The sequence below is a fragment of the Plecotus auritus genome (genome assembly GCF_963455305.1).
Source record: "Plecotus auritus genome assembly, chromosome: 11".
In the NCBI taxonomy this organism is placed as follows: Eukaryota; Metazoa; Chordata; class Mammalia; order Chiroptera; family Vespertilionidae; genus Plecotus; species Plecotus auritus.
In genome coordinates, this window is record NC_137777.1 from 451,817 (window position 1) to 478,803 (window position 26,987).

The window sequence follows — 26,987 nt, forward strand, 5'->3', positions numbered from 1 at the left end:
CCTGGCCGGCTGTACAACAGACACGTGTCAGAGTGCGGGTGTCAGAGTGGGGGCCAGGGAGAAACTGACCTTGGTGGAGAAGTCACCGCACTGCCAAGCTTCAGAGTGAAGTGCTTGGGATTGTATGGTCACCCTTTCTATAACTGACCCACATCGTTACCACTTGATTTTTCTAAAAAAAAAAAAAAAGTGACTGTGAAAATAAAAATAATAAATAAAAATGTATTTTTTAGCCCTAGCTGGTTTCGCTCAGTGGATCGAGAGTCAGCCTGCGGACTGAAGGGTCCTGGGTTCGATTCTGGTCAGGGCACAGGCCCGGGTTGCGGGCTCCATCCCCAGTGGGGGTGTGCAGGAGGCAGCCGATCAATGATTCTCTCATCATTGATGTTTCTATCTCTCTCTCCCTCTCTGAAATCAATAAAAATATATTTAAAAAAATGTATTTTTAAAGAAGTGACTAGAGGTTCCAGCTAGACCTTGGGGACCAGCAGGCCAAAGACAGGCTGGGAGTCAGAGTGGGTCTCCAGCACCCTTGCTCCACGCCCATCCCCACATGCTGGACAAAGTGCACATGCCCCTCAACAGGGACTAGCAGAGACCTCTCTGGAGAGAGGTCCCAGAGAAAGCCCCTTTGGATGCTGGCCCTGGGAGTGTGCCAGCTGAGCCCCCACTGTGGAACCACGGGGTCCACGGGAAGACAGGAATACAAGCCCCACCACAGGTGCAGGCCTGGGCGGGGGTTGGCGGCTGGGGCTTCCTCCTTGGGACCCCCCAGGCCACAAGCAGTACTGAAGGGACATTGGTCAGGAGTTGATCCTCCAGGCAGCACAGCTCTGCCTCCCTCCAACACTGAGGCCTGTACTCCTCACAGCCCTGTGGGGTGCTGGTGGGGGCACCTGGGCCCTCCCACAAGAAGAGGCATTTCCAGCCTGCAATTTCCACCCATGGTGGACGGGCCAGGGCATCACCGAAGGGTCACCCTTTGCCTTCCTTCCCTCCAGAATGGACACCGGATCCCAGTTCCTTTCAAGGGTCTCAGAACAAACAGCAATTCTCTCCGTGACAACCCACCAGTGCCCTCCCGTGGGGGGCTGCACCCCTGTAGTCTGTTTCTCAGTGGGCTCCTGTGCCCCGTCCATCATGGGTGCCTGGTCTGGTTTAGCTGAGGACGATGGGCCAGGTGCTGCTCTCTGCTCCATCCTAAGCCTGCTCACAGTGAGGTCCCGGCCCTGGCTGGGCTCCCAGGCCCCCCACCAAGCCGCCTCTGCAGGGCTCCAGCTCCAACACCTGTGCCCATTCAGCCCCAGCACCGACTAGGGTGGCGTTGTGAGGTCTCTGGGTGCCTCAGCTCCTGTCAGACACCCCCCTGCTGCCCACTGTTTTCTCTTACCAGCCCTGTGCCTCCCACAGCACTGGACGGTGATGCAGAGACCTCTGGGGTTAGCAGAGATGCCGCCCAGTACGTGGACCAGGGCGGCGCCCTCCAGGAGGAGCTGTGCAGGAATGCCAAGCCCTGCAGGCACAGCTTCTCCCCCACAGGCCCTGGAGCCCCCCAGACGGCCGGTAGTGGGTCAGGAGCACAAGGGCAGCTCAAACAAGACACCTGTTTATTTCCTGGGAGGGAGAAGACCGAGTGTTTGGGGAGTTCCTGCCACAGTCTTTGTGCCACAGGGCAAGCACACATCACTTCCAGAAGAGAACATTCCAGAAGAGCAGCCAGCAGGGGTAGAGCCCCAGCGCCAGCAGCGGGAAGAGCAGGGCGCCGTAGATGTGGTGCTCCAGCACGCCCTGGGCCAGCGCCGCCAGGAAGAGCTGCCAGCCCTCGGCCAGCGACAACGGGGCCTCCTGCAGCTCCCGCCACAGGAACAGGCTGCCCAGGAGCGTGGCTGCTGGACTTGTCAGCACCAGCAGGGCAGCGTAGAGGGGCCTGGGTGGAGGAGCAGGGTCAGGGCTCTGAGTTGGGGGCACAGGCAGTAAGCTGGTGTGGAGGGGTACTGTGTGGAGGCGTAGTCTGTGGTGAGGGGCACAGGCCCTGGAAGAGGCGGGGGGGGGGGAAGGGGCGTGGAGGGGGCGCGGGGAGGCTGACCAGTACGTACCGGGGCCCACTGGGCTCAGTGAGTGCAGCAGCAGGCACCATGGTGGCGGCCAGCAGGAAGCCCAGGGAGAAGTTGGTGAGGGCGATGCAGGCCAGCTGGAGGGCCAGGTAGATCAGGGCTACCAGCTTCAGTGCCATCCAGCCCCTGTCGGGGGCCTGTGTGCTCACCACACTGAAAGGGAAATGCCTCTTCTTGTGGGAGGGCCCAGGTACCCCCCCAGAGACAGCTGCCTGCATGGCCAGGGCGCCCCCCTGCCTGTGCCCACCCAGCCCAGCTCCTCACCGGTGGGTGTTGTGTGGAAGGGCCAGGCCGGCGGCATAGATGGCCAGCAGCGTCAGCACCACCGCTTCGGCCTCGGCCACAGGGAAGTGCTGGGCGGCCACGTGCTGGCCCAGCACTGGTAGGACGTAGAGGGCCAGGCCCATGGCCTGGGAGATCAGCAGGGGTGCCACAAGGGAAGCCAGCCCCATGCCCTGCAGGGCACACAGGTGGTTGGAGATGGGCCCTGGGGCCAGGTGAGCCCAAGGGTCCTCACCACCACCCCACCAGCTGAGACTGAGTGGCAGCAGTAACCACCCCCTCCCCCCCCCCCCCTGCCGGGCCCAAACGGAGAGCAGGAGTGGAGGGACCGTCACCTGTGTTGGGGGAAGGGGAGGACTGGGTCCAGAGGCTGCCCCAGCCTCCTTAGGGCCCACTCCAGCCTCATGCAGCTGCATCCACAGTTCCAGGGCGTGGCCTAGTCAAGGACTTTGACGAGAGGTGTGACAGACCTGCCAGGGCTCACCCTGCCTCCCTCACCCCGAGGATGAGGGGCTCTCCCTAGCCTAGAGGGCAGGGGACCTGAGGGAGGCTGGTGACCAGTGGACTGTGGGGGTGCAGAGGATATCTTGAGACCAAGGACCAGGAGCAAGAAGCCAGCGGCGGGCATGTAGAGGCCGATGGAGACAAAGCGGGAGAGGGCGGGGAGCAGGTAGAAGAAGAAGGACTGGTGCAGGCGCTCCAGGAGGTGGTTGAGCTTCCGAAACATGCCCTCCAGAGCCCTGCAGGTGAGCGACAGGGTCAAGGCCGGCCAGGGCCCAGGCACTCCCACCCCCGAGCAGGGAAAGGGAGAACCAGAGCCACTTACTTGCCCACTGCCACCAAGTCGTACTTATACTGGCGGAAGCTGTTGATCCCACGCAGGGTTAGAGCCTCCACACGGTAGCGCAGGAAGAGGCCGTGGGGACCGTGGGGGCGGCCAGAGGCCTGCTGCAGAACCATGAGCAGCAGGGTCTGCAGACCCTGCAGCGGCCCATCTATCGACGTCCAGTCCTGGGGCTGCAACTTGGAGGGTTTGGGGACGGTCAGATGCCACCCTCCCCGCCACAGGCCCCGCCTCCCCAGGCAGGTGGGCCCTACCTTGCCCTGCAGGGTGCACAGCAGCCCCCCTTTCTGGCAGAAGGTCTGGAAGAGGTTGAGCAGGTCAAGGTTGGGCAGCTGCCCATTCAGCCCTTCCACCGCCACGTCCAGGCTAGTGACCACATCGCTGCTCAGCTCCAGGGCCACAGCGGCTTGGATGGCCCCGGCCCGGCCCTGCAGAGGGGATGACTGCATGCCTGTGGGAGCAGGTGAGTGAGCTGCCCCTGGGGGCTGGTGAGCGCAGGGCCGGGGAGAGAGGGCCGGGGAAGCAAGAGCACCCACCGGTGACGTTGACGTCGTGGTAGGCTTCCAGCCAAGCCTCGGTGCCCAGCAGGTCGTGTTCCGTCACCAGGAAGATGATGTCTTTGGCCCAGTAGATCTGCCCTGGGAGGCCGGCAGCAGGGTCAGCAGCCCCTGAGGCAGTGGCCAAACCCTCCCTTGCCGGGAGTAGCCCAAGACTCACCCCGAAAGTGGGCAGCCAGTGCCAAAAGCAGTCCCACAGCCTGGCTGTTGGTAGAGTCGGGGCCACAGGGCACGGTGAGCACCAGAGACTCGGTGCTGGCAGCGCGTGGGGCCCGCAGGATGCCGTACACGTTGGTGCCCGATACCATCTGCAGGCGGTATCGGTGGGGCAGCCTCAGCACGACCGGGGCCTCTCCCCTGGCCCCGACCCAACCCCCAAGGCGCTCTTTGGTCCCGGGCACCCCCGACCCCCAAATACATAGCGCTCGTGGGTCTCATCTGGAAAGGGCAGTTTCCGGGAGAAGCTCTGGGTGTAGACCTCCAGCCCCACGGACCGCATCGTCCGCTCCAGCCAGGCCACCGGCAGAGCCCTACACACAGAGGCCTCTGGGTAGAACCTGGCCGTGACGACCCGCGCCCCCCTCCCCGGGCTCCGCCGCTCACCCCAACTTCCGGCGGTGGGCAGCAAAGTCGCGGGCCAAGGCGCGGGCGCGATCTCCGGCCGCAAACTGCTCCTCCACCATGGTGGAGCCCATGGCGTTCTCCGACATGTAGGTGCGCTGGGTCAGCGGCGGGAAGGCCAGCGCAAGGAACCAGGCGATGCCGGCCACGTAGCTCAGCACGCTGCGCGGGGCAGAGGGGCCGGAGAAACGGGGCGTCAGGGGGTCCTGGGACCCTGGCCTGCGCTCTCACCGGGGCCGAGGGGGCGTGTCTGCGGGGCCTGGATGCGGAGTCCCTGCACCGTACTCAGGGTGGGAGTGCTGGGCCCCGAGTGATGCCCCCGGCGCCCGCGGCCCGAGGGGGGCCGGCAGCTCGAGCCCCGACCCCCGGGCCCGCCCTCACCAGAGAGGCGCATTGAGGCGCAGAACCAGGCGGACGAGCGCGCGCCGGCGCACCGGGTCCGACAGGAGGCCCATGGCGGGCGGGGCGGCTCGGGCCGCGTTCCCGCTGCCGCTACGGCCGCCAGCCGGGCCCCCCCTTGTCCTGTACCACACGCCGGGCTCCGCGCCGCCCCCTCGCGCAGCCGCGCACGCGCAGTGCCTGCCCATCCGCACGCCGCGGGCAAAGGGGTGGGACAGAGCAGGACGGGGGCGGGGCTCCGGGCAGCGGCGTAGGGCGCGGAGGAGAACCCGCCCCGCCCCCGGCTGGCCGAGGCCGAGGGAAGACGGGGCCGCAGAGAAGGTGCTGGATGAGGCAGGTGAGTGGGAAACCCGAGGCTGCTACTGGGCATGACAGGTCGGATGCGGCGGGGGGGGGAGGGGAAGGGGGCTTCTGGGGACTGAGGCCAAGGCTGTGGCAGACTCATGCCCATGGCTGTAGGTGCCCAGACATGGCGGTGGGTGCCCAAGCGGAATCACCAGGTGAGCCCAGCACGGAGGTCATCGGGGTCAAAAGGCCACAGGAAGGTGCAGATGGCAGTCCTAGCCAAGATGGGTTTCAGAGAGCTGGGGGGCCTCCAGGTCGGGAGGTGCCTGGGATTTTAGGGGAGAAGCAGCCTCTGGGTGTGGGCTGCAGGGCTGGTGGCCGGGGCTCAGGCAGGTCTGAGAGCAGGTGGAGGAAGGGGCTCTGCCAAGAGCAGTGGGGAGAGGGCAGTGTTTGTGTCCCACTAAGGGTGGTCCGAGCTGAGGAGACAAGACTCCAGGTGAGCACATTCGTCTGCTGTGCTTGGAGCCCAAGGTCAGTAGGACAGGCCCAGAGTTCCGAGGGGGGAAAGGGGCCATTTAGTGCAAGCCATAGTCCCTAGGATGTGGGACATGCCCCCCACATCTCCATGGTGGGTACCCATAGCCAGCTGAGTCTCCCTCAGCCCTTGTTCTCAGGGCCCTGCATGGGCTGGGCAAGACAGACTCCATGGTCTAAAGGCCTGGCTCATTGGCTGCCTTGAACCCTTCTGAGCATAAGCTGCTCTCTCCACCCAGGGATACGCGCCCCCCACCTTCTTCAGGATCTGAATTCTGAGGCTGTAAGAGGGACGTAGTTCATGTGGGGGCAAGTCCCAAGTCACCTCCATGAGCCGGCACAGGCCAAGTTCTGAGAGAAGGAACTCCTGTGGGGATCAGAGTATGGTGTGTGGATTTTATTCTGGGCACAGGTGGCAGGATGCTCAGTCCCCCAACAAGATAGAGGCCTCACGTACATGCTGCCGGACCACTCGGTCCAACAGGGTGTGCACATCTCGGGCAGCCCGGGCAGCGGCCTCTAACACCCGCTCCAGGTGGTCCTCATGCAGCCTGGCATCCATCTCAAGCAGGGCGATCTGGCCTGAGGCTGGCAGCAGGGCCAGGGCCAGCTGGGGGCCACCAGCTGCTTCCTCTACGTGGCTGAGGTCCGCCAGGGCGGTGCTGTCCACAAAGCCCGCTGAGCAGGCACACACAAAGTCCCGCATTGGTATCCCAGCATCCAGCACTGCCAGCGTGGCTGCGTTCACACAAGCCGCGTAGGTCCCACCGTCTGCCTGCAGCACCTGCGGGGAGCCCCGCCCACAGTGGCGTAAGTCCATTAGGCTGCCCACCCTTGTCCACCCTCACGCCCTCCATCTCCCTCCTCTCCCCAAGTTGAGGGCTGCTGCCTGCTCACCTGCACATAGATGTCAATCTGGGAGCGTGGGTGCAGCTGCGTAAGGATAGCCGCCTCGAAGGTCTGACGCAACTGCAGACCCATCTCGCAGGACTTCCGGTCCCCATGTGGCCGCCGCTTGCGCTCACCGGTGCTGAAGGTTGCAGAACTGTACTGACAGTTTACCAGGGCCCTGTCGGGTAGGGCTCGTGACCGGGAGCCCCGGATCTGAGGGAGAAAGGACAAATGAGCCAGGCCCGCTCCTCCCAGCTTACACTACTACGCCTTCCTCTGGCCCAGGTCCCAAATCTCAGCTTCCCCCATCTCCCTCCAACATCTCAACAAGCGTAAGTACTTGACCTCAAAAACAGACGGCCAGGAGAACAATCTCAAAGCCACCATCACCTCTGGGTCTTAACAAGCCTCCCTGTTTCCGTCCTTGCCTCATCCCCTCCAAACCCATTTTTCACCCGTAGCCAGTCTGTTTACAAATACGAAGTCTGAATCTGTCTCCTCTATACAGTCCCCCCCACCCCCCCAAAGGCTTAAATAAAATCCGAAATCTACAAAGCTTCGAGTTCGTGCCTCCCTAGAAACCCCTCAATCTCATTTGGAATTATTCTCCTTCTCCCCCACCAGCAGCCTTTCTGCTCTGCAAAGACGCCCTGCTTGTCTCCACTCCCTCTGGCCTTTCCCCTCTTAAGTTCCCGCCCCCGGAAAGCGGGGTTCGGTGCCTGTGCTGAAGACCGGCAATGAACTGGGGTGTGTGTGGGGGGGGGCGGGGGGTGTTATTTAAAGCCCCTGTACTTACGGAGCTCATGTTAGTGGGGAGACAAAGAGTGAGAAAGAGAAATGAAATCGGTGTCTGAGGTGACAGGTGCAGAAAGGCAGGGGAGCGTGCGTGCCGCTGCGTGGTGGTAGGGGACAGGACTTGGCACGTGAATTAGGGCGCCTGGGGAGGTGCGGTCCGGACGGTGAAGTCGGAGTAGAGAGGTGAGGACTCAGGGGGAGCGCGCGGACGCTTTGAGGAAGAGGAGCGGAGGGCGCAGGGGGGCAGAGGCCGATGACGAAGGCAGGGACCCTCGCGCATCACAGGACTCCGGCTTTCACTCCGACTGAGCCGCGGCCCCCCAGGCCGTGCCGCGTAAACGGAGGCGCGAGCGGGCCGTCGCCTCCGGGGCCTCTTTTCAGCCTGGCGGCCGCCGCCCACCCCCGCAGGTCGTCCGGCCCGCGCAGCCCACTCGCCTCGTGCGGCCCGTAGACCACGGCCAGCGCCTTGGTGTTGCCCTGCTCGATGTAGGCCGAGCCGTCGGCCTGCGAGAACACGCCCATCCGCGCCTGGATCTTGCGCAGCTCCCCGGCGCGCCGGCCGTCCACCCGGTAGCCCTGGTCCGACAGGAGCTCTAACCCCGCCATGCCGCCCAGCCGCCAGACCGGCCCCCGCCTCCCAGAGAACTACGGTTCCCAGCGGCAGAGACGCCCCACTCCAGACTTGGCGAGGGCTACGGTTTCCGGCGGTCCGGCTCTCCACTTCCTGCCTCAGAGAACTACGGTTCCGGGAAACCCTGATGCCCCACTTCCGGTCTCAGAGAACTACAATTCCCGGCGGCACCACTTTCCTCACTTCCGGTTCCGGGGAATTTGGGCCGTTCCGGCCGCCGAGCTGGAGGCCAGCGGGGGCAGAATTCCCTGTTCCCTCGCCGGCCTGGTCGCCCGCGCAGGGCTCGCTCCCCTTCGGGTCCGGGAGTCCCCTCGGATGTTCGCAGGCGCAAATGCATCTATTCGCCCAAGAAAACACACTTTCTCTTACCGTTTAGTATTTGCATTTGTTCACTTGAAAATAGACACATGGGCCCTAGCTGGTTTGGCTCAGTGGGTAGAGCATTGGCCTGCGGACTGAAGGGTCCCAGGTTCGATTCCTGTCAAGGGTACAAGCCTGGGTTGCGGGCTTGATCCCCAGTAGGGGGCGTGCAGGAGGCAACCAATCAGTGATTCTCTCCCTCTCCCTTCCTCTGAAGTCAATAAAAATATTTTTTTTAAAAAAGGACACGTGATTTTGTATTATGCGCACATGTGGTCACATTTTTATTTTTTAATAGATTTTTATTGATTTCAGAGAGGAAGGGCGAGATAGAAACATCAATGATGAGAGAGAATCACTGATCCGTGCACGCCCCCCCCCCCCCGCCCCCTCTGGGAATCCAGCCGGCAACCAGGGCATGTGCCTTGATGAGGAATCCAACCCGACCTCCTGGTTTGCAGGTTGTTGCTTGTAGGAAATAGGACTCTGTGATCCATCTCCAGCATAGTCAACTATTAATGGGAACGGTTACTGAGTTTCCCCAGGGCAAACAGAATGTAGGGAGGAGGGAAGAGGGTATAAGAACAAACCCTCCAGGTGCCCAGGATGATACACTTGGTGCAGCCTCACCTAGACAGGGGAGGTGGAGACAACTAGAAAGGGCCTCAGCTTACTTATTTATTTTTACAAACCCTGTGTGCAGGGCAGCACGTTTTTTAAAAATGGCCCAATGGGAGACAATGAGACCTCCCCGAGGTAAGAGGAAAACAGTCCCACAGTACTCAGCCAATGAGGAATGGGAGGAGGGACTCTTGCACCCTAGGGATAAACTATGCTCACTGCTCCCTGTGAGCCTGTTCAACCACACCCGCTCTTGCAAGAGCGCATGAAGTCTTGTTTTTGCCTTACTTCTGTCCCTGAATCTGTTACTGAATTCGGACAGGACAGCATTCCTCACAATGCTCAACCACGGAGCCACACCAGCCGGGCCTCTTGTGACTTTTGAGGTGTTCTCTTTGTCTCTCCATGTTCAGGCTACACGTCAACTCCTGGAGGTTTCTAGGAGAATCCGAGAATGCCCCCGGCATGGAATCGCTTTCACGGCCTCCCTCCACCAGGAAGAGATCTGTCCTTCCAGGAACGCACCCGATGACGTGAGACTCAGCCAGCATAGTCTCCACTTACACCTCAGCTGTGCTACAAACTTACCCTAATTCTGGGTGTAACTTCCGTTCTAGTCACAGACCCGATCGTGCAGGGCCTGTCCACCAGGCAGGAAGCCTGGGGGCCTCTTAGAATTCTGCCTCCACAGCCTGCTGTCTGGCTTCAAGAGGGTGTGAGTTGAAGTTGACTGCCCTGAGCCTGTCGCTCTTTTTTCTTGTTTTTTTTTTTTTTTTTTAATCCTCACCCAAGGACATTTTCCCCATTGATTTTCATTTTTATTTATTTATATTTTGGTTAATCCTCACCTGAGGATATTTCTTTATAGATTTTTAGAGAGAGTGGAAGGGAGGGAGGGGGAGAGAGAAACATCAAGGTGAGAGACACATTGATTGGTTGCCTCTGGCAGGTGCCCTGACCATTCACGTCAATGGTGCCAGGGATTGAACCTGCGGCCCAGGTGTGTCCTTGGCTAAGAACTGAACTCACAATCCTTTGGTACATGGGCCGATGCTCTAACCACTGAGCTACTGGCCAAGGTGAGCCTGTCATTCTTTTGGGGTAAGATCTCTAGTCCTATCATCAATACTCTACCCCATAATCCTTAGAATTAGGATTACTTCCTAATTATTGGAACCTTTAAAATTGTCATTATGTTCATTGAGATTAAGTGCAGTTGCCCCTTAGTCCCCTGGAACACTGCTCTTAGAGGCTTCCCCCCAAGTCAGCAAAGGTAAGAACTCCCCAAGAGGTCGCCGTGCCACACTGGAGGTCACCAGGCCACACTGGAGGTCGCTGTGCCACACTGGAGGTCGCCTTGCCACACTGGAGGTCGCCGTGCCACACTGGAGGTCACCGTGCCACACTGGAGGTCGCCGTGCCACACTGAAGGTCACCAGGCCACATTGGAGGTCGCCGTGCCACACTGGAGGTCACCATGCCACACTGGAGGTCGCCGTGCCACACTGGAGGTCACCGTGCCACACTGGAGGTCGCCGTGCCACACTGAAGGTCACCGTGCCACACTGGAGGTCGCCGTGCCACACTGGAGGTCACCATGCCACACTGGAGGTCACCGTGCCACACTGGAGGTCGCCGTGCCACACTGAAGCAGCTGGAGAAGGAACATGCAAATCCCAGCCACACTTGCTTGGTGAGTGCGAACTGCATTGAGCAGACCAGCGAGAAGGAGCCTGTGACGTACAATAAGCAGTGATTAAATCAATAAAATAAAATGAAGTAAAATAACCATAACGCAAGGAAAGGCCTCAAACCGGGAGCTGCACAGAACGGCCCCAGAAGAGGACAGACCATGTGAGAGAAGAGAGTCCTTTATGTTTGTGAACCGTACACCCAATTGTTGGCCTTGGGGTGGCTCCCCTGACCCCGAGAACCTGCGGATTGCCCCAAGACTGGGGCCCTGAATGTGGGGCCTCTTACAGGGTGCCTGCCCTCTATGTGACAATGCCACTGCCTGCACCCCTGTAACACCCCACAACCTGGCACAGGTGGGTGGGGACCTGGGAGTAGTGGCCAGATGAGTAGGTGGGGATGACTGGCTCTCTACCCCCCTCCCTGCAACACGGTGCTGGGCTGGGACGAAGAAGCTTTTGTCACCCCGGCTGGTGTGGCTCAGTGGATTGAGCATCGGCCTGTGGACTGAAGGGTCCTGGGTTCGATTCCGGTCAAGGGCACATGCCCGGGTTGACAGTAGGGGGCGTGCAGGAGGCAACCGAGATCAATGATTCTATCAGTTGATGCTTCTATCTCTCCCTCTTCCTCTCCCTCTCCCTTCCTCTGAAATCAATAAAAATATATTAAAGAAAAAAAAAAAGGAGAAGAAGCTTCTGTCCTCCAGGAGGGATCGTCCTCAGGGACCCCAAGGCCTGGGCGGGACCCCGCTAGTCATTCGGCCGTGGCCTGTGTGCCTGCTCCAGGTGGTTGGAATCGCTGGGCCTGGCCCCGAAGCCCCGGAATGCCCAGAGCCGCGGGGGCAGGGGGAACGCTGACCTCACAATGGCGGGTCTGCCGTCCCTGGCTAGCCCGCTGCAGCTGGTCGCTGATGCCCTTCCCCGCCCCCCACAATGCCGGGCATGTCCCTCCTCAGCAGCTACGAGGGTCTGCGGCAAGAGATCCAGCGGCTGGCCCAGGAGAACGAAGAGCTGCGGCGGCTGGTGCAGCTGATCCAGGAGAACCAGGAGCTGAAGCTGGTGCTGAGGAACCGCGGCAGCAGCCTGGGCTTCTACAGCTCTGAGCTCCTAGCGGAGGTGGCCTCCAGCCCCCGGCTGCCCCGGCGCAGGACCATCAAGTTCAAGGATGCCGAAAGAGGTGAGTCGCACGGGGCATGCAGGGGCTGTACGGGGGGGGGGGGGGGGGGGCGGGGGGGGCCGCCAGGCTTCGAGGGACACCGCCCGCCTGCCTGGCTCAGTGGCGGGGCGTTGACCTATGAACCAGGAGGTCACGGTTCGATTCCAGGTTGTGAGCTCAATCCCCAGGAGGGGGCGTGCAGGAGGCACCCATCAGTGATTCTCTCTCATCATTGATGTTTCTATCTCTCCCTCTCCCTCCCTCTCTGAAATAAAATGTATACATATATTTTTAATATATTTATTGATTTCTTACAGAGAGGAAAGGGAGAGGATAGATAGTTAGAAACATCGATGAGAGAGAAACATCGATCAGCTGCCTCCTGCACACCTCCCACTGGGGATGTGCCCGAAACCCAGGTACATGCCCTTGACCAGAATCGAACCCGGGACCCTTCAGTCTGCAGGCCGACGCTCTATCCACTGAGCCAAACCGGTCAGGGCTAAAATGTATATTTAAGAAAGAAAGAAAGAAAGAAAGAAAGAAAGAAAGAGAGAGAGAGGGAGGGAGGGAGGGAGGGAGGGAGGGAGGGAGGGAGGGAGGGAGGGAGAGAGAGAGAGAGAGAGAGAGAGAAAGAAAGGAAGGAAGGAAGGAAGGAAGGAAAGGAAGCGGGACTCCGGGGTGGCTCATAGGTTTTGGCCAGACGCTGCACGTGGACGGCTGCCTGGGCACAGACAGGTGGGAGGTGACCACATTTGGGAGGCCTCTGGCCCCACAGAGTCAAGGGGAATGTAACCGGACAACCGGGGGTCCGGCTGCCTGTCGCTGCTGCAGCCAATTGAGCAGAGGCCGGCCGGGTTGAATCCTAGATGCGCGTTTATTCCAGTCCTGCCGGCAGCGTGGGGAGCAGCAGGCCCTCCCCAGGCATCTGCTCTGCACCCCTCAGCCGCTGCTTACTGGGCGGAAGGAGGAAGGGCACACGGGGAGCAGGAGTGACAGGCGGGGAAGCAGGCCAGGCGGGCGGGCGGGGGTGGGGGCTGGCGTGGGTGCTGGCGTGGGGCAACCAGGTTGCTCATTTTCCCGTGCTGGGCAGGTCCTGAATGGGGATGGACCGCGTTCCAAAGCTGACTCCCAGGTGGGGGCTGAACTCCCAGGCGGTTAGCGTGTCCTTTCTTTAACCAGAACTAGGCAAGCACGGTGGACAGACCATGATTACTATTTCCCACAACCAGAGCTCGTCCCCGATGTTCGATTTCTGCCCCCAACAGGGAGACACGAGTGGGTGCGCCGGGGTGCCTGAAGCCAGGCGGTGGGGGAGGAGATGCGCCTGGCATCCGGCTGGAAAGCCCCCGTCCCCCCCCGCCCGCCGTCCTGGGGTGGCTGGCCGCCCAGGGCAGAGGCAAATCCGGGCAGGCTGAGCCTGACGCAACCGGGAGAGCCCGGCGCACGGGGACTGGTCGTGCAGGGGGCGGGCCCGCTTCCGGGCCGGAGCGGGCGGTGCGGGTGTGGGCAGGGCGTGCAGCCGGGACGGAGGGCGAGAGACGCGCAGCCGCTTGGCCAGGTGGGTCCCCGCAGCTGGACCTGCCGGTCCTCCCCGACCGCGCGCGCGCCCCGCTCCTCCCAGTGCCGACCCGCCCTCCCCCGCCCTCCCCCGCCCCGTCGCTGCTTCGCTGAGCAGGCTCCGCCTGGTCCCGGTCCAGTCCGTGTCCCACAGGCCTGGGCCCAAAGGTCGCACCACTGGGAAGTGGAGCTCCCCAGGGCTCCTCTCTGACAGGCCTGCTGCAGGCCCCATCCGGAGCAGTGAGGTGGGGGGGGGGGGCATTAGGCCTGGCGCCCCAACCTGCCCAGCCCTGGCCCTGCCTCAGGCTGCCCTCTGAGCCTGGTCCTGCAGCTCCGCCTCCTCCCAGACCTGGATGCCCCTCCCCACTCTGCCCCCCTGAGGGTGCGCCCCTCCCCCTGACCCCCTGAGGGTGCGCCCCTCCCCGCTGACCCCTGGCCTTTGTCCAGTGTTCCCAGGTCTGCAGCCTGAAGACTCCCTGCTGGACCCCAGCCCCGTTGCCATGGGCAGCCCCGAGGGCCGCTTCCATTTTGCCATCGACCGCGGAGGCACCTTCACGGACGTCTTTGCCCAGTGCCCAGGGGGGCATGTGCGGGTCCTGAAGCTGCTCTCAGAGGACCCTGCCAACTACGTGGATGCCCCCACCGAGGGCATCCGTCGCATCCTGGAGCAGGTGGGGGCGGGGGCAGAGGGGCGGGGCGGGGAGGGGCCCAGGGCCAGAGGCCTGACCCTAACGTGGTTCCCAGGAGGGGGGTGTGCTGCTGCCGAGGGACCGGCCCCTGGACACCAGTCGCATCGCCAGCATCCGCATGGGCACCACCGTGGCCACCAACGCGCTGCTGGAGCGCCAGGGGGAGCGGGTGGCGCTGCTGGTCACCCGCGGCTTCCGAGACCTGCTGCACGTGGGCACCCAGGCCCGGGAGGACCTCTTTGACCTGGTGAGCTCCCCCAGGCCAGCAGGCGGCTGGGCCCTCGTGGGGCGGGCGATCTTTGGAAGGGGCAGTGCCAGCCCAAGGCCACCCGCGGATAGGCAGAGAGGCGGCTCGGACTGCTCCCAGCATTCAGAACGGCCACATGTGCTGTTCCTGCCTGCCACCATGCCTGGGCCCAGGTGTGAGGTAGCCCACGCCAGCCTGTTCCCCTGCTGGGGGAAGGAGCTGCTTTTGCGGGGGCAGGGAAATTGGCCACGCTCAGCTGCCCGGGGGCAGGGAGCCGCCTCCTGGGTGGGCCGTGCTGGGGCCACCCCTCTGACCGTCTCCTGGGCCTGTCCACGGGCCTGTTGGGACGTATTTCCTCGCCTGCACTGCCCACCGATGCAGGACCCCAGCGAGGACCCTCAGGCCTGGGCCCACTCTAAGCCTCTGCCACCCCCAGGCCGTGCCCATGCCTGAGATGCTGTACGAAGAGGTGCTGGAGGTGGATGAACGCGTAGTGCTGTATCGTGGGGAGCCAGGCTCTGGGACGCCTGTCAAAGGTATGTCTCGCCCTAGCCGGTGTGGCTCAGTGGATAGAGCGTCGGCCTGCGGACTCAAGGGTCCCGGGTTCGATTCTGGTCAAGGGCATGTACCTTGGTTGCGGGCACATCCCCAGTGGGAGGTGTGCAGGAGGCAGCTGATCGATGTTTCTCTCTCATCAATGTTTCTAACTCTCTATCCCTCTCCCTTCCTCTCTGTAAAATATCAATAAAATGTATATATTTTTAAAAAAGGTATGTCTCGCCCTAGCCGGTTTGGCTCAGTGGATAGAGCACTGACCTGAGGACTGAAGGGTCCCGGGTTTGATTCTGGTCAAGGGCACATGCCCGGGTTGCAGGCTTGATCCCCCAGTAGGGGGCGTGCAGGAGGCAGCCAGTCCATGATTCTCTCTCATCATTGATGATGCTCTCTCTCCCTCTCTGAGATCAATAAAAAAATATTTTTAAAAAAGGTGTGTGCCTCCAGCCCTAGCCGGTGTGGCTCAGTGGATAGAGTGTCGGCCTGCAGACCCAGGGGTCCCGGGTTTGATTCTGGTCAAGGGCACGTACCTCGGTTGCAGGCTCTTCCCTGGCCTGGGCCTTGGTCGGGGGCGCGTGCAGGAGGCAACCCATCCGTGTGTTTCTCTCACTTTGATGTTTCCTCTCTTCTCCTCTCTTCCACGCTCCCTAACAATCAGTGGAGAGATATCCCGGGTGAGGTCTAAAAAAGGAAACCGGTGTGTGCTTCGGCGCTGGGCTCGGGCAGCGTGAACCCGGGGCCTCTGATGGGGCCGTGGGGCTTCCTTGCAGGCTGCACCGGGGACCTGCTGGAGGTGCAGCAGCCCGTGGACCTGGGGGCCCTGCGTGGGAAGCTGGAGGGGCTTCTGGCCCGCGGCATCCGCAGCCTGGCCGTGGTCCTCATGCACTCCTACACGTGAGTGCGTGTGCCGGGGACCAGGGCTCCTGGCGGCGCCTCCCCCCTCTGAAAGGCCTGCTCCAGGCCCTGGGTTTCGGCCCCAACCAGGGCGTTGGGGAAGCGGGGGGGCATTAGGCCTGGCGTCCCAACCTGCCCAGCCCCTGTCCCTGCCTCAGGTTGCCCTCTGAGCCTGGTCCTGCAGCTCTGCCTCCACTCAGAGCCCCTCCCAGACCTGGATGCCCCTCCCAGCTCTGCCCTCCCTCTCCCGCCCCGGGGTAGAGCGGGGGAAAGCCTCCTGAGCAGAAGGCCAGTACCGAGTGGGGGGCAGTGGCTAGGCGGTGGGGCGATGGGGGAAGGACAGTGCCGCAGGTCCTTGTCACAGGTGGGCCCAGCACGAGCAGCAGGTGGGCGCACTGGCCCGGGAGATGGGCTTCACGCACGTGGCGCTGTCCTCGGAGGCCATGCCCATGGTGCGCATCGTGCCGAGGGGGCACACGGCCTGTGCTGACGCCTACCTCACACCCGCCATCCAGCGCTACGTGCAGGGCTTTTGCCGGGGCTTCCAGGGCCAGCTCAAGGTGAGGCCCCGCCTGCCCGCTCCAGCCCCCCCTCCCCGGTGCGTGCCCGGCCCCTCACCGCCCGCCCGCCCGCCCGCAGGACGTGCAGGTGCTGTTCATGCGCTCCGATGGCGGCCTGGCACCCATGGATGCCTTCAGCGGTTCCCGCGCGGTGCTGTCCGGCCCCGCTGGGGGTGTGGTTGGCTACTCTGCCACTACCTACCATGCCGAGGGTGGCCAGCCTGTCATCGGCTTTGACATGGGAGGTACGAGAGCCCAAGGGTACGAGCTTTTCGGGGGAGGCCCAGCAGCCGGGCTGGGCAATGCAGGCATCCAGGTCTGTGGGGAGACGCCTCACCCCCCCCCGCCGATCCCCCACCAGGCACGTCCACGGATGTGAGCCGCTACGCCGGCGAGTTTGAGCACGTCTTTGAGGCCAGCACGGCGGGCGTCACCCTCCAGGCCCCCCAGTTGGACATCAACACGGTCGCAGCTGGTGGGGGCTCCCGCCTCTTCTTCAGGTCAGCTCCCCCCCACCCCCGGGCCAGGACCCCCTGCCCTGCACCCAACCCGCCTCCAATTCCACTTGTCCCTCCCCCAAGGTCCGGCCTGTTTGTGGTGGGGCCGGAGTCTGCAGGAGCCCACCCTGGCCCCGCCTGCTACCGTAAAGGTAAGATCTGGGGTCCCCCCTGCAGGACCCTCCCCTGCTGCCCAGGCCCACCCACCTCTTCAGCCAGGCCCCTGCTGCCCACTCCTGGCCCCCAACTTCAGCCCCCAACCCCACCCTGTGCACACCTCCCAGGGGGCCCCTTGACGGTGACGGATGCTAATCTCGTTCTGGGTCGCCTGCTGCCTGCCTCCTTTCCCTGCATTTTTGGACCGGGAGAGGACCAGCCTCTGTCCCCTGAGGCCTCCCGAAAGGCCCTGGAGGCTGTGGCCGCCGACATCAACAGCTTCCTGACCAACGGGCCTTGCCCCGCCTCCCCGCTGAGCCTGGAGGAGGTGGCTATGGGGTTTGTGCGCGTGGCCAACGAGGCCATGTGCCGGCCCATCCGTGCCCTCACGCAGGTACGCCGCCTGCCTTTGCTCTCGCCCCCCAGCCCTGCCCCCGGCCTCTCCCACTCAGGCACCCCCTGGGGGTGAGGGGTCAGGAGTTAACAGGTCTAGGTTAAGCCCCAGACCCTCTTCTGGCTCCCTAGGCACGAGGTCACGACCCCTCGGCACATGTGCTGGCCTGCTTCGGAGGAGCTGGCGGGCAGCATGCCTGTGCCATCGCCCGGGCCCTGGGCATGGACACTGTGTACATTCACAGGTGTGTCTGGGCCTGGGGCACCACGGGGCCCAGGATGGGGGACTGCCTTGGGACGCTCCCCTCACCGCCCTGTGGCGCCGTCTCCGTAGGCACAGCGGGCTGCTGTCAGCACTGGGGCTGGCGCTGGCCGACGTGGTTCACGAGGCCCAGGAGCCCTGCTCCCTGCCCTATGTGCCCGAGACCTTCATGCAGCTGGACCAGAGGCTGAGCCGGTTGGAGGAGCAGTGCATAGACGCCCTGCGGGCCCAGGGCTTCCCCAGGTGGGGTCCTGGGGCTGGGGCCGGGCTGGGCTGGGCTGGGCCCAGGGCTTGCAGCACCCCAGCTACCCTCTAGCCCAGGCGTCCTCAAACGACGGCCCGCGGGCCACATGCGGCCCGCTGAGGACATTTATCCGGCCCGCCGGTGCCACTGCCTGTCCTGCTTAGCAGCCGACGCGTCCCGGGCCTGCAGTGTGCATAGGAATTTGTTCATAGATTTTTTTTTAAACTATAGTCCGGCCCTCCCACGGTCTGAGGGACAGTGAACTGGCCCCTGTTTAAAAAGTTTGAGGACCCCTGCAGGCTGTTTAGCACTTGGCTTCCCCGATGATGCCGGGCCCCCTTCGGGCCGTGCTCAGGGAGGAAGGGACGGTGAGTCTGGAGGAGGTGGGACAGGCGTCCTGGCGGGGTTCCTGTGTGAGGGTCCCGCCTGTGCGCCCCCGCAGGTCCCAGATCCGCACCGAGAGCTTCCTGCACCTTCGCTACCAGGGCACGGACTGTGCCCTGATGGTGTCTGCCCACCAGCACCCGGCCACTGCCCGCTCTCCCCGCGCTGGCGACTTCGGGGCCGCGTTCGTGGAGAGGTACGCAAGCTCGAGGCCTGGGAGCCCTGGTGGGGGGCCTGCGGGCCGGGCCGCCTGGCCCTGACCGCTCCCTTCGGCCGGCGGGTGCAGGTACATGAGGGAGTTTGGCTTCGTCATCCCCGAGCGGTCAGTGGTGGTGGACGATGTGCGGGTGAGGGGCACTGGCTGCAGCGGCCTTCGCCTGGAGGACGTGGCCAAAACCCAGATGGGGCCCCCTCGGGTGGACAAGGTCAGTGGCCCTGCCATGCACCCCCCCACCTATGCCCTCAGGGACACAGGGGGAGGTGAGGATGGGGAGGTTGGGGACGGTGCTGGACCGAGGAACCTCCTTCGCCCCACACCTCCTCAGATGACCCAGTGCTACTTTGAGGGGGGCTACCAGGAGACCCCCGTGTTCCTGCTGGGAGAGCTGGGCTACGGGCACAAACTCCAGGGACCCTGCCTGATCATCGACAGCAACAGGTAGGCGGAGGCCTGGCCAGGGGGGGGTCCTGGGGGTGCAGGTCGGGGCCACAGCTATGGGGGCCCGGCAGGGGGTTCTCTGGCCCGAGGCTGCAGGAATCTGAAGGACTCTAGGGTCCCATTATGTGGGACCCCAGCCTGGGGAAGCGAGGTTCCTGGTTGGGAGCGGGGTCTGGCTTGGCCCCTCCAGCCCCCCTGCGCCCCTGCCCCCCCTCCCCCCCAGCACCATCCTGGTGGAACCAGGCTGCCAGGCCGAGGTGACGGAGACCGGGGACATCCGCATCTCCGTGGGGGCCGAGACCCCCGGCACGGTGGGCGCCCAGCTCGACCCCATCCACCTGTCCATCTTCTCACACCGCTTCATGAGCATCGCGGGTGAGTGTGACGTGCCTCTGTCCTCCCGGCCCTCCTCGCCGTGGTGTCCGGTGGGGGGGGGGGGGTCTGCCAACCAGGCAGAGGCGGTGCAGAAAGTGTTGCCGGGGAAGGGGCCGAAGCAGGATCGTGGCTGTGACAGGGCGAGCCGTGTGGCCCTGGCTCTGTGGGGGGGCACCGCCTCCCTGCACCCGCCGGCCGCGGGCAGAGCGTGCCTCCCTCCGACAGCGCCTCTGGTTGTGGGCAGGAAACGGGCTCTGCACCGTGAATCGTGAACCGTGCACGGTGAACCGATCTGAGCAGGGCCAGACCGGGGGCCCCAGGCTCTTGCGGTGCCTGGCAGGGCAGGGACTGCTGTGGGACCCCACGTTCTTGCTGGGGCTCCAGGCAGCGGTGGGGGAGGGCCAGACGGCGTCCAGGTGGGCCGCTGCCGCCTTTGGGTCCTGGCTCAGGGACGTGGGTCCTGCCGCTCCCCCTGGGGCGGAGCTGTGGGTGGGTCCGGCCCCCCTCCCGCCCCCGGGGCGGAGCTGTGGGTGAGCTGGGCCAGCAGCACCGGCACGCCCCCTTGGGGCGGAGCTGTGGGTGGGTCCGCCCCCCGGCCCCCCTCCCGGCGGAGCTGTGGGTGAGCTGGGCCAGCAGCGCCGGCACCCCCCCTTGGGGCGGAGCTGTGGGTGGGTCCGGCCCCCTCACTCCCCGGGGCGGAGCTGTGGGTGAGCTGGGCCAGCAGCACCGGCACCCCCCCTTGGGGCGGAGCTGTGGGTGGGTCCGCCCCCCGGCCCCCCTCCCGGCGGAGCTGTGGGTGAGCTGGGCCAGCAGCACCGGCACTTGTTGCTCCAGAGCAGATGGGCCGCATCCTGCAGCGCACGGCCATCTCCACCAACATCAAGGAGCGCCTCGACTTCTCCTGCGCCCTCTTCGGCCCCGACGGGGGCCTGGTCTCCAACGCCCCCCACATCCCTGTGCACCTGGGCGCCATGCAGGAGACCGTGCAGTTCCAGGTTTGCCAGGCCCCCTCTTCCTGCCCTCTCATCTGCCCCACCCCCACCCACCCCGCCCCTTCCTGACCCGCAACCTGTGTCCTGGCTTCAGATCCAGCACCTGGGGGCTGACCTGCACCCTGGCGACGTGCTGCTGAGCAACCATCCCTGTGCAGGGGGCAGCCACCTGCCGGACCTGACGGTCATCACGCCGGTGAGGGCCTCTGCCTGGGGACCGGGAGGGGGTGGGGGTGGGGGCGGGAGGAGGCAGGGAGGCCATACAGCTGACCGCGGCTCTCCACTCCTAGGTGTTCTGGCCGGGTCAGACTCGACCTGTGTTCTACGTGGCCAGCCGCGGGCACCACGCAGACATTGGGGGCATCACCCCGGGCTCCATGCCCCCGCACTCCACCGCCCTGCAGCAGGAGGGCGCTGTCTTTCTGTCCTTTAAACTTGTCCAGGGAGGCGTGTTCCAGGAGGAGGGTGAGTGGGAGTGGGCCTGGGGCCGGGCGTTGGGGACTCAGTGGACTGCTGCCTCCAGCCAGGCCAGGGCAGGTACGAGGCACAGCCCCCGGGGGGCCCAGACTTGCCAGAGGCTGGGGGCGCAGGTGGTGAGTGACCAGAGGCGCTGAGCTGAGCTCTGCCAGGGCCCAGGAAGGAAGGCCTTGGTGGCTTTAGGGGCCGGGAGTGGGCACAGATGCTGCGGGACCAGGTGCAGGAGGGCAAGGAGCCTGTTCCAGGCGTTTCCCATCTGCACTGGGTTGGCACCGCGTCTGGGGGCTGCAGGCTCTTAGAAGGCCCAGGTCCACGTTATTGGGTGGTAGGGCCGCGGGCGGCTGTGAAAGTCCCAGCCAGGTGCACGCCGGTCTGCCTGTGCCCCCTGCCTACATGCAGAGTGGAGCGGGTCCAAGGGTGGCCCAGACCCTGGGCCGGGGGAGTGGGGTGGGGCAGCTGCAGTTACCCTGGGGGGTGCTGAGCCTTCCGCTGGGCAGCGAGGGTAGAGTGGGGACAACTGTTGGAGGTCGGGGTTGGTATTTGATGGGATTTGGGGGCGCGGGGGACAATGGAGTCTGGGCGGCTGGAGGATGGAACTCTGGCTCTGAGCGGGTACAGAGCTGCTGCGGGGATGGTGGGACCGAGTGGCAGTGGGGCCCAGGAGGGAGGAGCAGCAAAGATGCCAACATGGGGCCCCAGAGTGCCCAGCAGGGGTGCAGCAAGTGGAGAGCAGGGCACCAGGCAGCCCCCCGGGCTTGGAGGCTGGCTCAGTGGTGACTCCGTCCGTCCGTCCGTCCACCCAGCGGTCACGGAGGCCCTGCAGGCCCCAGGCAAGATTCCCGGCTGCAGCGGGACTCGGAACCTGCATGACAACCTGTCAGATCTCCGTGCCCAGGTGGCAGCCAACCAGAAGGGCATCCAGCTGGTGGGGGAGCTCATCGGGCAGTACGGCCTGGATGTGGTGCAGGCCTACATGGGCCACATTCAGGTGGGTCTGGGGGCAGGAGGAGCATGGGGGCAGCTCTCTGCCAGCCCCGAGGCAGCTAGGAGGGGAGGGGGGTGCTTGGCCCACCCGGAAGTTGGCATGGCTGCCTCTAAACATACTCCCTGCCAGGCCAACGCGGAGCTGGCTGTGCGGGACATGCTTCGGGCCTTTGGGTCCTCCCGGCAGGCCCGGGGCCTGCCTCTGGAGGTGTCTGCCGAGGACCACATGGATGACGGCTCCCCCATCAGACTCCGCGTGCATATCAACCTGAGTCAGGTCTGGCTGCCGGAACCCAGGGCCTGGGGGAGGGGCGTCGATGGTATGGCCCCCTCATCGCTAATGGCCTCTCCCCCCTCCCCTCGGGTGGGCAGGGCAGCGCGGTGTTTGACTTCAGCGGCACCGGGCCGGAAGTGTTTGGCAACCTCAACGCACCGCGGGCCATCACGCTGTCTGCCCTCATCTACTGCCTGCGCTGTCTGGTGGGCCGCGACATTCCGCTCAACCAGGTGTGCAGGCATGTCCCGCGTGGGAGGTCAGGCGGGTCGACCCTAAGCCCCAGGTCACCCTGAGCAAAGTCAGCCCAACGGCCAGTAACAGACTGATGATCCTAGAGGTGCTGGTGGCGGTGGTTGGGACATCCATCTCCCAATTGACCCTGAGAGCTGGCCCCTCCCTGCACAGGGCTGCCTGGTACCTGTGCGCGTCGTGATTCCTAAAGGCTCCATCCTGGACCCCTCCCCGGAGGCTGCCGTGGTGGGCGGCAACGTGCTCACGTCGCAGCGCGTGGTGGACGTCATCCTGGGGGCCTTTGGGGCCTGTGCCGCCTCCCAGGTGCGCGTGGGCGCCCGCGGGTTTGATGGGGGGGGTTTGATGGGGGGGGGAGGCAGGGGCGGGCCTCGGGCTGGGGCGCTCGGGGAGCGGACACGGTGGCTTCCCCAGCCTCAGCGACCGCTTGTCCCTGCCAGGGTTGCATGAACAACGTGACCTTGGGAAACGCGCACATGGGCTACTACGAGACGGTGGCGGGCGGCGCGGGCGCGGGCCCCGGCTGGCACGGGCGTAGCGGCGTGCACAGCCACATGACCAACACGCGCATCACGGACCCAGAGATCCTCGAGAGCAGGTGAGGGGCGGGGCGGGGAGCTGGGCGGGGCGTGGGAGCCGGACCCGGATTGGTGGGCGGGGAGAGGGCGGAGACGAGGAGCCCGTCCTGGGTTGGTGGGCGGGGCGGGGCGGGGGCGGAGCCGGGACCACCTCGCTGAGCCCCTGGCCGGCGCAGGTATCCGGTCATCCTGCGCCGCTTTGAGCTGAGGCTGGGGTCCGGGGGCCGCGGCCGCTTCCGGGGCGGCGATGGTGTTGTGCGTGAGCTGCTGTTCCGCGAGGAGGCGCTGCTGTCCGTACTGACGGAGCGCCGCGCCTTCCGGCCCTACGGCCTCCACGGTGAGCGCCCCGCCCCATCCCCCAGCCCAGTCTCTTTCTCTCACCCCAACCCAGTCTGTTTCTCCCCGGCGCCCTATCTCCTTACCAAGCGCTCCCCTTCTCCCTTCCTGGCCTCCTGGGCCACCCCGCGCCTCGCCTCTTCCTGCAGGGGGTGAGCCCGGTGCCCGCGGCCTAAACCTACTAATCCGCAAGGACGGCAGGACGGTGAATCTGGGCGGGAAGACGTCGGTACCCGTGTACCCCGGGGTAAGCCTTGTCTTCTGTCCCGTCCCATCTCCATCTCCCCAGCGGCTACCGTCCCACAGAAGGTGCACAGAGTTGCAAAAGTAACGAGACCCCGTTTAATTCGGCTTCTGGAGAAAAAGGGGGGGGGGCGGGCAGCAAACCCGGCTCCATGGCTCACGCTGGGCTGTGCATGGGCTGCTGCGGGGTGGGACCGCAGCAGGAGGGAGGTGGGGACCACGCACGCCTGCGCTGAACTGTTCCTCTGCTCCACAGGACGTGTTCTGCCTCCACACGCCAGGTGGCGGGGGCTACGGGGACCCCGAGGACCCCGTCCCACCGCCCGGGTCGCCCCCGCAGCCCCCATCCTTCTCCAAGCGCGGCAGCGTCTATGAGTACCGCAGGGCCCAGGAGGCTGTGTGAGGGAGGCCCGCACAATAAAGATCCACTCAGTCGCTCTGCTCCCGCTGCTGCGGCCCGCCCGGCTCACGCTGGGCCTCCGTGCCCGTCTTTCCCCCGGGCCTCGCGGCGGTCTCCTGCGTGCCTACGTGCATCGAAACTCGGAGCCGAAGGCCCACGGCCAGGTGGTCAGTGAGCCCTGCCAGGGCGGTGCTGAATGTCACCTGTTTTACTTCCTGGCGGGGGGGGGGGGGGCGGGAGTCAGGTTGAGGGGTCGCCCCAGCGCCAGCCTGCCCGGCGTCCTGAGCTTGGGCACTTACTGGGCTCAGCGGGCCTCCGGGCACTCCCCGGTAGGTGATGTAATCCAGGCGCCGGCCCCGCCAGGGCTTAGCCCGGGGTCTCCCATGAGGAGGGCCTGCCAGGTAGCGGTGGCGACCTTCCTCCTGCTCCAGGGCCCTGAGGAGGGGCGGTGTCATCAAGGCCAGGGCGCCCCTCCGTTCGGGGCTGTTCGATGGTGCCTCGCCCCCAAGTCGCCACTCACCTCCGCAGCATCTCTGGGGAGCAGGCCACCGAGTGGCGGAGCCTGGAAGTGCGCAACATCGTTCCTGGGGGAGGCGGGGGAGGCTGCATCAGCGGAGCGCGGGTCAGCGAGCCCTCCTCCCTGGGTCTGTCCCCCGCCGGAGCGCCATACCCAGGGCCCACGGCTGCTCCCGGCGGGTGTCCAGCCGGCAGGGGTCCCGGAAGCGGCTGAAGAGCTGGTGCTCCTGTTCCCGCGCGTCGTCTGCAGAGAAAGGCCCGCGCTAGGTGGGCGGGGCCAGGACCCCCGCCCCGCCCCTCCGCGGGCGCCCCTCACTTAGGCAGCAGTTGTCAAAGTTGAGGTCCCCCAGGAGCACGCTGAAGGCCACGGTTTCATCGCTGGAGCGGCTCTCGGCCTCAAACTGCTCGGCCCAGTTCAGCAGCAGGGTCAGCTGTTTACACCGCAAATGTCCGTCCCCTGCAGGAGGGGGAGGGGGGAGAGGAAGGCTCAGTTCAGGGTGCCCTTTAGAAACCGGAACACACCACCGAACCTCCCCATCACCCACCCTGCCCATTTCCTGTGAGCCCACCCAGGCACTCCTGGGATTCGCCGTGTCTGGGGCAGTGAACAAACGGAGGGGGAAGAGGGGGGCCCGTCGCCACGCAGAGGCGGGTGGGTCTGCCCACGCGCCCACAATCCCGCCCCCCGGGCTCACCACTCGGGGCATGCAAGTGCGTGCAGTGCAGGAAGCCCACGATGCGGCGCCCGTTCAGGATGCCCACCTGCGCCTGCAACACCACGGACAGCCCCAGCAACCCTCTCCCGTGGGGCCCCACGCCCCACCCCCTCCCCGGCCTCCCAGAGCGCAGCCGCGGGTGGGCGGGTACCTGTGCAGAAAGAAGGCCCTTGGAGGCCAGCGCGTCCTCGCGGCGAGCTTGGGGGAAGGCCCGGAAGGCGGCGCGCAGCAGCGGGTAGCGCGAGGCCAGCAGCAGCCCGCTGCCCAGAAGTTTGAGGTGCGGCCCAGGCTGCAGGCCGAACGTACCCACGTCATGCAGCACTGGGCCCAGGTTGGGTGCCAGGCGGCTCACCAGGGGACGCGCCGCGCGCAGGTCGAACACCTCCTGCAGACACACGAAGTCGAGGCCCGCCGGCAGGGCAGCCGTCAGCACCCCGCAGGGCGCCCCCGGCTCTGGCGGGCTGCAGTCCGTGGCCCCGTAGCGCGAAGGCGAGGAGCGCAGGCCCGCGAGCAGCAAGGCGCCCGCCGCGTCCGCTCGCCGCTGGGTGTGCTGCAAGTTGCTGAAGCGCGCCAGCCCGTCGGGGAGCAGGCACAGGTTGGCGCTGAGAAAGCCGAAGCAGCGCGCGGGCTCCGCCGGGGGGCGCCAGGGCGCGGGGGGCGCCCAGCCTTGCGGAGGGGGTTGGTAGCAGAAGGGGCGGCGCCAGGCCTGGAGCGGCAGCCAGAGCAGCAGGCCCGGCAGCGCCAGGGGCAGGCCGAGCAGCACCAGCAACAGCAGCGCCGCCCCGGCCCCCGCGGCTACGCGCAGCCCCTTCAGGCAGCTGGGGCGCGCCCTCGGAGCCCAGCATCCCAGCAGCTGGTCCAGGGCCCAGTAGGCGGGGAAGAGCAGCACGCGGGCCAGGTCGTGGAGGGCGTGCAGCACAGGGTGCGGGAAGGGCGAAGGCCTGAGGGCGTCGGGCACCGGGGGCCAGTCCGGCAGAGAGTGCATGGCGCGCGGGGCTTCTCGGCCAGCCGCGGGCGCTTCAGCGACTCATCTGTTAGTTGACCTGCAGGTGCGTCCGCCGGAGCTGGTGCGGGGCCGCAGCGGTCAAGGCCAGGTGGCGCAACCTGTGCGCGGACCCGGGAAGGTGCCCGAGAGCCTGGGGACACGCGCACGGGCGGAGACTTGCGTCCGGGAAACCGCCCTCTCCCCCGCGCGAAATCTCGTTGGCGGTTAGAGAGAACCAAAGGGAAAGCGAAAGGGACACTGGCCTCGCAGTCCCGCCCCGCCCCTCCTCGCCCCGCCCCGCCCTCCCCTGAAGGCCGCATGGGGAACTAGACGCGTCTGAGGGAACCAGGGCTGGGGTGCAGCCCGCACCGGGCGGAAGGTGATCCTTGGCGCGGGCGGGGGTGCAGCGCTAGCGAGCGGCGTGCGGTGGGCGCTGCGTCCCGCTCGCTCCCGCCTCCTGCACGTCCGCGTGGAATTGGCCAGGTGTTCCTGCTGCCAGACTTCGGGATGTACCCCATCCCACCCCCGCCGTCTCCCCAGGGGCTCGGTGTCCAGCCCTTGAGTCAAAAGAGAGGTCCCCAGCGAAGGGACGGTCTCCAGGCTCGGAACGGCCTAACCAGCCGCCCAAGCCACGCTCCGCGGAGCCCCCCAAGGCCGGGCGCACAGTAGGACGGCTCTTGGACCCTACCCCACGGAGCTTCCCACCTGGGGGGCAGGGGCCGTTGGTTCCACCCTGCGCGGCCACTCCCCCCGCCCCCTCCTGGAACGAGAGCCCCGTCTCCGTTACCTGCTGAGCCCGCTCCCACCCGCTCAGGTGGTGGCCGGGGAGCTGCCTCCGGCTCCCTCTGGCGTTGCTGGCCCCCACCTTTCTAACTGGAGCTGTGAACCAGTCCCTACAGCAGGTTCTTTTTTTTTTTAAAGCATGTTTTAAAAATATATATGTTTATTGATTTCAGAGAGGAAGGGAGAGAGAGACATA

At 65.0% G+C, this 26,987-nt stretch overlaps 4 protein-coding genes across 10 annotated transcripts; 1 reads left to right on the top strand and 3 right to left on the bottom strand.

Moving 5' to 3' along the window:
* Positions 1-1,585: 1,585 nt before the first annotated feature.
* GPAA1 (glycosylphosphatidylinositol anchor attachment 1) lies at positions 1,586-4,989 on the bottom strand. The gene is made up of 12 exons (XM_080646563.1): positions 4,800-4,989; positions 4,401-4,580; positions 4,216-4,327; positions 3,958-4,105; positions 3,777-3,878; positions 3,495-3,691; positions 3,223-3,419; positions 2,983-3,136; positions 2,732-2,827; positions 2,379-2,569; positions 2,097-2,267; positions 1,586-1,927 (listed from the first exon to the last, which is right to left on the bottom strand). The coding sequence occupies exons 1-12, from the start codon at positions 4,871-4,873 to the stop codon at positions 1,684-1,686; spliced, it is 1,866 nt and encodes a 621-aa protein (XP_080502689.1). The 5' UTR covers positions 4,874-4,989; the 3' UTR covers positions 1,586-1,683.
* A 1,029-nt stretch (positions 4,990-6,018) lies between these two features.
* EXOSC4 (exosome component 4) lies at positions 6,019-8,061 on the bottom strand. Its single transcript, XM_080646694.1, has 3 exons — positions 7,758-8,061; positions 6,534-6,740; positions 6,019-6,420 (listed from the first exon to the last, which is right to left on the bottom strand). The coding sequence occupies exons 1-3, from the start codon at positions 7,926-7,928 to the stop codon at positions 6,061-6,063; spliced, it is 738 nt and encodes a 245-aa protein (XP_080502820.1). The 5' UTR covers positions 7,929-8,061; the 3' UTR covers positions 6,019-6,060.
* Positions 8,062-11,592: 3,531 nt separating this feature from the next.
* OPLAH (5-oxoprolinase, ATP-hydrolysing) lies at positions 11,593-23,826 on the top strand. Of its 2 annotated transcripts, none has more exons than XM_080646687.1 (27): positions 11,593-11,802; positions 13,789-14,012; positions 14,086-14,277; positions 14,714-14,813; positions 15,603-15,726; positions 16,091-16,286; positions 16,366-16,531; positions 16,648-16,786; positions 16,868-16,935; positions 17,068-17,333; positions 17,465-17,577; positions 17,667-17,837; positions 18,281-18,418; positions 18,509-18,647; positions 18,768-18,880; positions 19,104-19,255; positions 20,090-20,250; positions 20,342-20,443; positions 20,538-20,712; positions 21,528-21,712; positions 21,839-21,985; positions 22,081-22,215; positions 22,391-22,540; positions 22,675-22,832; positions 22,989-23,149; positions 23,298-23,395; positions 23,648-23,826. In XM_080646687.1, the coding sequence occupies exons 2-27, from the start codon at positions 13,842-13,844 to the stop codon at positions 23,792-23,794; spliced, it is 3,867 nt and encodes a 1,288-aa protein (XP_080502813.1). In that variant the 5' UTR covers positions 11,593-11,802; positions 13,789-13,841; the 3' UTR covers positions 23,795-23,826. The 2 variants fall into 2 exon arrangements, with proteins under 2 accessions (XP_080502813.1, XP_080502814.1); XM_080646688.1 differs by lacking the exon at positions 11,593-11,802 and adding an exon at positions 13,226-13,342.
* LOC308236741 (sphingomyelin phosphodiesterase 5-like) lies at positions 23,468-26,181 on the bottom strand. 6 transcript variants are annotated; one of them, XR_013959326.1, is made up of 7 exons: positions 25,175-26,138; positions 25,003-25,075; positions 24,624-24,764; positions 24,462-24,534; positions 24,312-24,375; positions 24,091-24,226; positions 23,468-24,006 (listed from the first exon to the last, which is right to left on the bottom strand). XR_013959326.1 is itself a non-coding variant. In XM_080646693.1 (7 exons), exons 1-7 carry the CDS (start codon positions 26,006-26,008, stop codon positions 23,821-23,823), a joined length of 1,524 nt encoding a protein of 507 aa, XP_080502819.1. In that variant the 5' UTR covers positions 26,009-26,181; the 3' UTR covers positions 23,468-23,820. The 6 variants fall into 6 exon arrangements, 5 of the variants coding, with proteins under 5 accessions (XP_080502819.1, XP_080502817.1, XP_080502816.1 ...); XM_080646693.1 differs by having other exon boundaries at positions 24,462-24,551; positions 25,175-26,181; XM_080646691.1 differs by having other exon boundaries at positions 24,312-24,534.
* Positions 26,182-26,987: the final 806 nt, after the last annotated feature.

What these genes read in the sequence shown, in the direction of transcription:
- GPAA1 (XM_080646563.1), bottom strand. Translation starts at nt 4,873, where the DNA reads ATGGGCCTCCTGTCGGACCCGGTGCGCCGGCGCGCGCTCGTCCGCCTG. An exon ending in GACTTGGTGGCAGTGGGCAA is followed by an intron (nt 3,137 to 3,222) that starts GTAAGTGGCTCT and finishes GCTCACCTGCAG; the next exon opens with GGCTCTGGAGGGCATGTTTC. An exon ending in CTTCCACACAACACCCACCG is followed by an intron (nt 2,268 to 2,378) that starts GTGAGGAGCTGG and finishes TTTCCCTTTCAG; the next exon opens with TGTGGTGAGCACACAGGCCC.
- OPLAH (XM_080646687.1), top strand. Translation starts at nt 13,842, where the DNA reads ATGGGCAGCCCCGAGGGCCGCTTCCATTTTGCCATCGACCGCGGAGGC. An exon ending in CATCGGCTTTGACATGGGAG is followed by an intron (nt 16,532 to 16,647) that starts GTACGAGAGCCC and finishes ATCCCCCACCAG; the next exon opens with GCACGTCCACGGATGTGAGC. An exon ending in GGGCCTGTGCCGCCTCCCAG is followed by an intron (nt 22,541 to 22,674) that starts GTGCGCGTGGGC and finishes TGTCCCTGCCAG; the next exon opens with GGTTGCATGAACAACGTGAC.
- LOC308236741 (XM_080646689.1), bottom strand. Translation starts at nt 26,008, where the DNA reads ATGCACTCTCTGCCGGACTGGCCCCCGGTGCCCGACGCCCTCAGGCCT. An exon ending in CTTTGACAACTGCTGCCTAA is followed by an intron (nt 24,535 to 24,623) that starts GTGAGGGGCGCC and finishes GCGCGGGAACAG; the next exon opens with GAGCACCAGCTCTTCAGCCG. An exon ending in TCCCCAGAGATGCTGCGGAG is followed by an intron (nt 24,227 to 24,311) that starts GTGAGTGGCGAC and finishes GCCCCTCCTCAG; the next exon opens with GGCCCTGGAGCAGGAGGAAG.
- EXOSC4 (XM_080646694.1), bottom strand. Translation starts at nt 7,928, where the DNA reads ATGGCGGGGTTAGAGCTCCTGTCGGACCAGGGCTACCGGGTGGACGGC. An exon ending in TGGTCTACGGGCCGCACGAG is followed by an intron (nt 6,741 to 7,757) that starts GCGAGTGGGCTG and finishes TTTCTCCCTCAG; the next exon opens with ATCCGGGGCTCCCGGTCACG. An exon ending in AGATTGACATCTATGTGCAG is followed by an intron (nt 6,421 to 6,533) that starts GTGAGCAGGCAG and finishes GGCTCCCCGCAG; the next exon opens with GTGCTGCAGGCAGACGGTGG.